General features: G+C 36.2%; 1 protein-coding gene across 1 annotated transcript; it reads right to left on the bottom strand.

Annotated features, from left to right (window-relative positions):
* Positions 1-1,398: 1,398 nt before the first annotated feature.
* On the bottom strand, positions 1,399-2,850 carry LOC117290335 (dynein light chain 2, cytoplasmic-like). The gene has a single exon (XM_033771675.1). The coding sequence runs from the start codon at positions 2,843-2,845 to the stop codon at positions 2,576-2,578; it is 270 nt and encodes an 89-aa protein (XP_033627566.1). The 5' UTR covers positions 2,846-2,850; the 3' UTR covers positions 1,399-2,575.
* Positions 2,851-10,657: the final 7,807 nt, after the last annotated feature.

Below are 10,657 nucleotides of genomic sequence, written 5' to 3'. Positions count from 1 at the left end.
AATTCCATTGGTGGGCGTGAGGTGAAGGTCATTTATTATTGGACGGTATAGTTGCAGCCGAATTGCGGTAACCTCTTCCGAACCCTGGATGCTGATCCTCTGTTCCCGTTCTTTTTTTTTCTTTTCTTTTTTACATTGTTTAAGTTTAGAAGGAGTGCCGGCTATAGAATGCTTTCAACAAAGCTTATCCCACGTTCACTTGAATTCCATATTCCTTTCAATAAAAAATGCTGAAAGAGGTGTCAAGGGAGGTTCACACCTATGACACGTTGTCATTGGCTGTTGAAGAGATTTTTAGATCAACCATTGGTTACTCTCTGCGGTAACCTGTCACGGATTCATTCACGGCAAATGCCATAAAACTGTTTAATCTATAATTGTTAACCTTGTTTATTCCTAATCTGTAGGCCTACTAGCAATTTCGTTGAGAAAAGCTCAAATGAAACATAAACGCATTCCATTGATTGGTTTTCTTTAAACTCATCCTATGTAAAGGCATTTTAATCATTAACCATTAGTTATTCAACATCCATTGAACAAAATCCGCCTTTTCAATTGAAGTGTAGAGAGCAGTTTTACCTTTATTAGTTCATTAGCGATTCAAGAGTTGTTATGTTATCCTTTCATCCGACCAACATGAAAATAGAAAAATTCTTCGTATTTTTTTGTTTGCATTTTCAAAATCAAGGTTTGATCTGATTGAAAGCAAAGTTTGGTTGACAGAAACAATGTGCGAAACTTTAGTGTGTTGGTTCCCTTTTTGTAGCACAGATTTATAATGACGTTGTGTATTCCAAGGGGACAATACCATTAACGTCCTTTGCCGGTTTCTTCTATGTGGGAGTGCTCGTTTGAGGGTGCACCACAAATATATTGCTTACAACTAAACTTTTCATGTTGTCTCTTTTGTGTACGTAAATGGTTGGAAATGGAAACATCCATGAACAAATTCTGTGGCCCCTATTTAATATTTGTCAGCAAAATATGGCGCCCCTATATTTCAGAGGGCTCGTGTACACACATTTTTTTGAACTAGGCTAAAATTCAACAACCCATGGGGTACAGTACCATTTTCAACAATCCTCCAAAGAGCAGCGAAATTCAAATTGACTTACAGACAAAGGTTTTGGTTTTACACATTTTATTTATGAGGTTTGGTGACTCTTTTATCAGTATTCAAGTGAGGTGCACCCTCTCGGCCTAAAAAAAAAGGACAATAGGGATTACAGATAAGGTATCTCCTCCGTTCAAATGAGACTCTTACGAGGTCTTTCTTTAAAAAGGAAATCATATTTTTTGGTTGAATCTCTACTTGATGTCTCCCAACACAATCAAGCCTAGCAAAATGCCTTTAAATATCCGATGACGTATAATGAATCAACACAGTACCAAGAAACCTGTAGTTTAATAGTTAAGTTCCTGTGAACGGATATGTCCTGTTTATTGCAGCAATAACATAGATCTACTTTATCAAAAATATCTTAAGCTGTATAGCAACAACATTTGCCTATACAATACCAAGTATAAACATGCCTGGTGAAAATCAACATCATTCAATATTTTAAACGTTTTGCCCACACTATTTATTTTAAAACTTCAAATATAAAAACCCTCTTTATCAGCCGTAGTCTAGGGAAGTACACAAGTTTAAAAACTGCCATAAGAAAGATAAGTCTTCCACAATACCCTTGTCTAAAGAAAAACCCCTATAAGATAAGCCATTCGACCCAAAATAAGGGTTTTTACTCCGAAACATGGACCAAAGTCCCTAATGCAGGCACTGCATACTTTTATGATTTATGTATTTATGTTTGAAACATCAGTTTACTCAGGATCTCTTTGACTATGAAGTTCATTGAAAGGCAGACTATTGCTAAACCTGACGAATAAGAATGTATTCATCATTGATTTGGTTATGTCGAAAGCATCAATAAGTACGCAAACAATTCTTTTATTCCTCTTAGCTTTGTCCATTTTGTTATCCGATGTGTTACACTCAGAAGGCAAGTATCTTTTTCTCGTAAAATCAACTTGAGAAAGTAAAACATTGCAATTAATGGTTTATACATTCTTGTCATATCATTACAAGGTCGAGAACAAGCTTTGGCTTTCAATACCTATGAGTTATATGTATGCGAGTTATATGTATGTTACTTGAATCGTGTTTTAAATCCTAGACAGGTATGCGATGGTTCATCAAGTTACAGGCGAATTAAACCTTTTCACCTGATACAAAAATATTTGTGCTCGGTTTAAGGTCATCTAGTAATTTTGCTAAAAAAAAATCGTTCTTATTATACTCCTAGTAAAAAATATTCTTTTAGAAGGCCTTTATTTTTAATGTATATCATTCTAAAATATCGATTTAAAAGAATTTTAGATTTTGGCAAACATAATTCGCCCAAAGGCACAACTCTTATAATAAAAAACACACGACATCACAGCGAAAAACGATTAAAACGCAAAAGTCCAAGATTTTCCCGCTTAAAGATTTAGTAGATTTACAGTTCTGTCCAATCTCCATTGAGGAAGGGGTTGGAGTCCAAACACCAGTAGATTACAATAAAGTCAGCTTTTATCCTGATTTGAAGAGCAATACGGCCATCTGACCAATGTAGAAATATATGAAATGTTTTGTCTCGTGTGTGACGTAACTTCCGAAGTTCCTACCCACAATGCAGTGCCAGGTGGGGTTATACTTCCGGTCAAACTCCTTCTTGATGTTTGCTGCGATGTCTTTCTCGACGTTGAATTTCTCCATGGCACTAGTGGCGATCTCAATGACATCTTGCTGTAAATCCTCGGACATATCCACGTTCTTAATCACTGCCTTCCTGTCAGACATTGCGATGATTGCTGTAAAAACAATAGTATATACATCGGTTAATTAATAAATAAATCATGATGATTAATATAAACGTAAAACTGTGATAAGGGGATTTGTTTTATCAAAACACAGTTGCTCAAATAGAGTTTTTGTTTGTTTACTTTCAATTTATATAGTTTATTCATTTAATTGTACAGACATATTCATTTTATTAATTTTTTAATTTATACCCTGATGTTGGGACTGGATTGGATGACATATAGCTCGTAGGGTATTATTGTTTTGATAGCTTCGTATTAATATAAAGGGGTTTTCTTTGCAGCAGAAACTTGCAATTTCGGAAACCTTAAATTCCCAATGTGTGAAGAAAAATAAAATTAGCCCTGCACGTACGAGACGCACGTCATTGTGGTAACACAGTAGTCAAATTAGCCAAAGAGCCGTGACATTTATATTACAACTTGTCAAACACTTGACTGGTCCTCAATTCACATTTGATCGTCCTCTTATAGAATATAGATGACCCTATTAAATAAGGAGCTACTTTATTCAATAAACTAGTTTTAAAGACTTGTTGTGAAGTACTTACTGAGTTACACGGGTGTAAATACTGATCTGCAACCGGGACTCTGCCTCGAAAATAGTGTCAAAACTTTAGCTCAAGCAAGTTGAGTACGTGGCTCTTGCATACAACGTCGACTAACGCTAAGTAATCGGGAGTTTCTAACAAGTTCGTGTTACCGGGTAAAAATCACTCATGCGCACCAGGTGACTGTCATGGTAGCATTGGATTTGATTGGCTGCTTCAATGGCTTTTAGGCAGTAACAAGTTACGGTAACTTGTTCTGCAAGTCCATGAATGGTGACCTCACGTTCTCTACTAAAGTATGGATTTTATAGACAGGTAGGGCCTTTTAGGCCTACGTGAATTTCGATACAAGGAAATACACTATAGGTTGGGAAAACTGTACTGAACCCCTGGGCCGTTTGTGTCAACTCAGCCAGGTTGGTTTTGAAATGAATTTCACAAAGGATTATTGGTTGTGAGGGATAATAATAATTATACAGTAACGTTCTCGTGTTCACACGACACCGATACTTACCTACATAAAATTTAGTCAAAACCTCGTTGTGTTGGGCGAAACCACTAGGTTTCATTTTCATCAGGCTGCTGTAAAACTATGATGTCCCGGAAGGGACACACAATACCTAAATATTGAAACATTGACGTTTCAAGATATGGAAAATGTTACGACTTTCCATCCAAAACGCCTGCTTGCCATTTCTCCCCCATGACCAATTGAAAACAAGGCAAAAAGTAACATAGGACAAATTGCCCCAACCTGGACTTGAACTGCGGCACATTGCTGATCAGAAACGCTGTACCGTTCGGCCATGACACGCCACACAAATTGTTTTAAAAACAAGTTGACAATAATGTTGGTGGTGTCTTTGCATGCACACATCATTACTGGCCGATATGAACTGCAGGATTGGATGGTTGCCATCCCCGTGGGGGGAGGGGGGGGGGGGGGTACACGAACATCCCATGGAACTTGGAACTAGGAAGTAGGCCTACGCCTGTAAAAAATGTTTCATCCGTGATCCAACGCATCCAACGCAACACTTATGTGCATTATGTTAGGCAATGAGATCAGAGGTGACCAACAAGTTGATTGATATTTGGTGCGAGGTTGATTTCATCCCGGGTACAGGTTGTTGGCCTATAACACCTGCAAAAATAATGTTCGAGCAGCGGACGACGCAACTCACCTATAACAGTGTCACTGATTTGGAGATAGCTATGATACCATGGAGGAAGGAAATATTGAGATGAATGGACGGTGTTAATGTGTCAAGTTACTTCATTGGTGTTGGCGTTGTCTTGTCGCGATTTCCCCACCAATAACAGTGTTGAGCATCACACCAAATTGAGCAGAGTTTGGCCTTTAATAAGTAACTTGCGCGTGTTGTCGATAATCATACATAAAGAATTGTCAAAAGTAAAGATTTAGTTGCTGAATCAAAATCAGGAGGTGTTCGGAGTCCCTGATACTGAGTTCGCGGTACAGCCACGCCAAACTCCCCTGCAGATTGGCTATCACTCGCTCTTATTCTCGATCTCAGGTTACAGGCAGTGGACACTATTGGTAACTACTCAAAATAATTATTAGCACGAAACCTTACTTGGTAATGAGTAATGGGGAGAGGCTGATAGAATAAAACATTGTGAGAAACGGCTCCCTCTGAAGTGGAGTAGTTTTCGAGAAAGAAATGATTTTCCACGAATTTGATTTCAAGACCTCAGATTTAGAACTTGAGGTCTCGAAATCAAGCACCTGAAAGCACTCAACTCCGTTTGACAAGGGTGTTTTTGTCTTTCATTATTTATATCTCGCAACTTCGCCGATCAATTGAGCTCAAATTTTTACTACAGGTTTTTTATTTTATGTATATGTTGAGATACACCAAGTGAGGAGACTGGTCTTCGACAATTACCAATAGCGTCCACTGTCTTTAATGATACTAGCCTGAATGAACATCGGTAACACTTTGAGGCTCATGAATTACACCCGTGTGCCATTGATCGAGGATACGTCCAGTCCGGTCCCTAATCACCTTTCACCCTCATTCTGATTTCACGTGGTAAATCGATTCAAATTCTACAAATATAATAAAACAACATCAAAATGCAAACTTTGTACACATTACAATGCTCACACTTCATAAGACATCCTTCGGATGGGACGTAAAGCCGTTGGTCCCATGTGTTGTGTAACGTATGTAAAGGAACCCAGTGCACTTATCGAAAAGAGAAGGGGTTCGGCCCGGTGTTCCTGGCTTTGGTTGCTGAATGTGCCGTAGCACCCAACCCTTATAAGTTGCTACATGCATAATTGGGTCTCAGAATTTCACAATTAATAAAACCTATCTTTTATTTCTGAAAGTTGATTATCTCAGCGACTTGAGTACCTTGTTGGTAGATATGGGGTTGACAATCATGGTTTATGTGTCATGTTTAAACGGTCGCTCAGATCAAACAATTTGGTTTCTTTTGAAAACGGGGAAGTTCCTTAAAAGATTTACCCCCCCCCCAAATTGCCACATTTTTTTAACGATACATGTTTAAATGCATGCATGAATCAGTAACGAAGTGTTGACCACCAACTTTGAATGAAAATACTTGTAGACAACAAAGCACCATAGTGCAAGTCTCGCACATGAGTGTGCAAGTTTGTTCACTTCACGCGTTAAAAGAACCAGCGGAAAATGTTCGAACAGCCGCGAGACTTGCACGGTCTATACCCCCTCGGGGAAATGGAACACTAGCTCCGGTGATCACCTCGGAGGCTGTATAGTTTTGACCATACCACACGCAGTAACCAATATTTATATGTAACACACAAAAGTGAAGTCCACCGGTCTATAAAAATAAAAATGGAGAAATACAAACATTATTCTGCGCAGTTTTTATTTTTCGAAAGGACAGCTAACACCAAGGGCTGAAATATTGCAAAAATTAATGTTATTGTATTGTTTGTTGCATTTATTATTAACAAAGAACATCTGTTACGTATTGATTTATAGTCAATTAAAACCGATTGTCCGAAACATTTAACATTACAGTGCGGCAATTAAGGTAACTTTAATTCAGGTCAGGCACTTAATTGCGCAGTTAAAATGCTTTTTAGCTTGCGGCTGTGCCTATCAGGAAAACCGAATTCATGGGGCCCTGAGATGACTTGAAACGCCATCTGTGTGGACAACAAAATATTTTGAAAGTGTTATTGGTAAAACTTGAGTATTAATAATCTTGTTTAGTAATATGAAAATTATTTTGGGGCTTATTAAGACCATCATCTCATGAGGGATCAAACAAACATCAGAGATTGATACATTTCATAACAGTTCCAACTCCCTAGAATTGTTTCCCGTCTGAAATACGACAACGAGTAATTGAGGAAAAAAGCATTTGTAAAGCTGATCTTAGCCCAAGAGGGCATTTTCCAAAACTCGGTTTATAAGCTCTTGCTCCGTTTGATGTCCTTTAGTTTGCCCAAGCCGGTGCTGAAGCCCAAACCTAAGCTTGGAAAAGGCCCATTATTGCACGCATGAAGGCATAAAGCAACATTGCATGCAACAATGGTCGTGTTCTGAAATGTTAGTAGAAGGATGCGTCTGATGGGGACACACAAAGGAAAACAATATTGGAAAACGGATTAAAATTATGGGGACACACAAAGGAAAGGGATTAAAATTTTGGGGACACACAAAGGAAAGGGATTAAAATTTTGGGGACACACAAAGGAAGACGGAAGGAGAAGGGATTAAAATTTTGGGGACACACAAAGGAAGACAGAAGGAGAAGGGATTAACATTTTGAGGACACACAAAGGAAGACGGAAGGGATGACCTAAATATAGAAGAAGGACACACAATGGGAAGATGGAGTTTCATCATACCTAAATTAAACGTAAACAGAACTATAGTATACAGGATTAAAATGATCCCCCATCATAGGTAACTAACAGCTTAGTCAACTATAGTGACCTAATATTTTCTACCCTCACCTGAAAAGGGAATACTCCATCAGTTGTTAATGTTTTATTTATTTTTTCAGCAGGACTTCTATGTGTCTTAAAACATTAATGCAGTTAAAGTAATCTTAGTAAATTCACCAAGTTCAACTGAAGTTATAAAATATAATAATATTTGATTTTATGTTATGTTACTTACACTTTTAGTGTTTAAAACCATTATGCAATTACACGTCGAATATAAAGCGAGCTTATTTTTGTATTTAGTTTTTATAAAACAAATTATCATTGGAATAAAAAAACGAACCCCATAATTTGAGATTACCTATACATGTAACGCGTACAGTAAATTCGATTCTTTATAATCAAATATTCGGATGTTACTTGAAAAGATAAAAATATTCCATCAGTTATTAAGTATTTTTTTTTACTCAGTAGGACTCCTACGTGTCTTAAAACATTCATACAGTTATATACTATTGAGTGATAGGTAGACATCAAATAAGACAGTTTGGTTATTTCTCTTTTTGGAAGATGTTGGGGGGCTCTGAAAAGAACCGGTTGGTTTTGACGCGTACACATTCAACGTCTATTTGAAGGTGATGAACATTGTGATAGCCTTGATTCGTGATGCAGTTGCTTTATCACTTTGTAGATGTAGGTCCTTTATATTTCTACGTCTTTTCTTGTTGCCATCTGGTGGTGCTCCCTTAGCCTTACCGGCCTTCTTCCGTCCCTCTCCACTTGGCTTTTTGAATTTTCCGTGGGCGATATGATATTTAAACAGAGTATGAAAGATTAAATTAATCCCCGTTATAGTAAAAAGAATACATGTCATTTTTAGTATATGGAGAGACTATTGTAAACATTCCTATACTCTTTTTTCTTTAAATTTTTAGTTAAAAGCGTTACGTTCAATATAGAATTGAATCTTAAGAGTGTCAAACGTCTTGAGCCATTTTACAAACAAACATATATTTTTGTAATACTACGAGAAAAATTGTGCGCTACCATGGCTAACGGAAGTTGTTATCGTTCAGTGTTACCTCCTATGACTAAATCAATACATGTGTTGCGTTGCATGAGTCAGCAAAACTAGGAAAGTTTACCCTGCCGCGATTAATACATTTATCTTCCCCAGTAACGGATCATCAATTGAACAAAGAGTAACTTTTAGTGTTTAAAACCACCATGCAATTGCAAGTCGAATATTAAGTGAGCTTATAGTTTCGTATTATTTTAGTGTTTATAAAACAAGTTATCATTGGAATAAAAACGACCCTCATAACTGGGGGTTACATGTAACGCGTACAGTCAAATATTTGGATGTTACTTTTAGCAAGTGAGGAAAACAAATTTCAGTTCTCAACTTATTGAGACAAAAATTCGGTATACGATACTAAACACGAACGTTTCTTTTAAAGTTATTAAACGAGCTTAACTGTCTACACAGTCCATCTCAAGACTGTTTAGTTACACATCATTACGAGTAGCATATAAAATAAACTCAACAAATTCAGATGGTGCGCATGAAAAACCAACACGATACCGTAGCTCCATGTTTATAACGACGGCATTGAAATAGGTTCTTCGATCTCTAATAATATTATGTCATTGTTTCTCCCAATACTTCTTACACAAACTGATATAAGAAAAATGTATGCTTCTTTTCGACCGAAAAACCGCATCCGGACATTATTCCATGATTTATACACGTACACAATCGGTAGAGTTGCCACATGTCTATACCTGCAACATTGGATCTACAACAAATTTTGCCCGCTGGGTCATGTACCCCTATTGTTGACGAATCGATTAGTGTTCCCCCACTATTTGCTAAAGGATTAAATTTGTCCAGGCCCTTAAACGAAAAGAGTCTATGCTGTGCACAACAAGACCGTAGCTTCCAATGTTGAATGGAACCGACTGTTGAATGCTTGTCGATATTATAAGAAGACAACCTTTTTATTACATACAGTTATTTTCTGTGGTAAAAAATTAATGACTTCGTCTTCATTACGAATGAAAGACACTGTTTGTTGTTTTTTGCTAACACCAGATACATCACTAACTTGTGTCCGATTTAACTCAGTTGAAACTTAATCATCATCATTCACATGAATGGTTATTAATTATTGTAAAAAAAAAAGTTTGGTTTCAGCGGTTTTTTGTATGTGATTGTTTTATCACTTTGTTTAAATTTATATCAGTAGTTAGCTTGACGTGCTTCTGACGTTTAGGAATTCATTTAAGGAACAATGTGGACACATAAACAAACGCTACACATTAAACGAAACGTAAGTATAACAAAAACGAACATGTACAAAGACTGCAACATAAAACAAATCAATAAACAAAAATGTGATTTAAAATTAAGAATTTTCAAAAGGCATATACACAATTTTACAGACAAAAATATTAAAGTATAGGTCTATCGAGAAACTAAAAAAGAAAAATGAAACAAAATCAGTAATACAACGAAACACTATACTATAGTCAACGACATGATGAGGAATATTCAACTAAACATCCCATTATTATGGTACAACGTGTAGGTTCAGTATAAAAAACATCGATGCAGTCCAAAAACAGTTGGTTCAAAGCGCAGACACTTGCAAACCTCTCACAACTAAATACTAAAAGCTAAAAGCCGAAAACTGAAAACGAAAAAGACTATCAAAATGTAAACCTCAAAGTAAAAGCTAAAGCAAAAATACTGAACTCAAAGCTTAAAAACTATCAAACTAAAAAAGAAATTGAAGCTACAAATACAAATTGATGCAAACAAACCTGGAAAAAAACTGAACTCAAAACTTAAAAACTATAAAACTAAACTACTAAAAACTAACTACAAACTACAAACTGTACACTATCCACAATAAACTAACATAAAAAACCGCAAAGCTGCAAACTACAGAGGAAAAAAACTAAAGAAAAAACACGGGAAAAAACACTTAAATCTTAAAAACTAATAAAACCACTTAAAGCTGTAAAAACAAACTACAAACAACAAAATTACGTACTGAAAACTGCAAACTACAAAGATTAATAAATAAAAACTAAAAGAAGAAGTAAAACTAAATTCAAAATTTTAAAACCTAAACACTTGAAATCTTAAAAAACTAAAAACTTGAAACTGCAGTCCACAAGCTGCAAACTATAAACCCCCCCCCCAAAAAAAAAAACTATTCCAGAAAAACAAAATATTACCAAAAACTGCAAACTACATAAAAACTAATGGGAAAACGAAAACTAAACTCAAATCTTGTTTTATCAACACTAAAATAATACG

This window comes from Asterias rubens, chromosome 1 (assembly GCF_902459465.1).
Source record: "Asterias rubens chromosome 1, eAstRub1.3, whole genome shotgun sequence".
Lineage (NCBI taxonomy): Eukaryota > Metazoa > Echinodermata > Asteroidea > Forcipulatida > Asteriidae > Asterias > Asterias rubens.
Note: the sequence above shows the minus strand (reverse complement) of the source record. Positions and strands in the feature narration are given on the sequence as shown.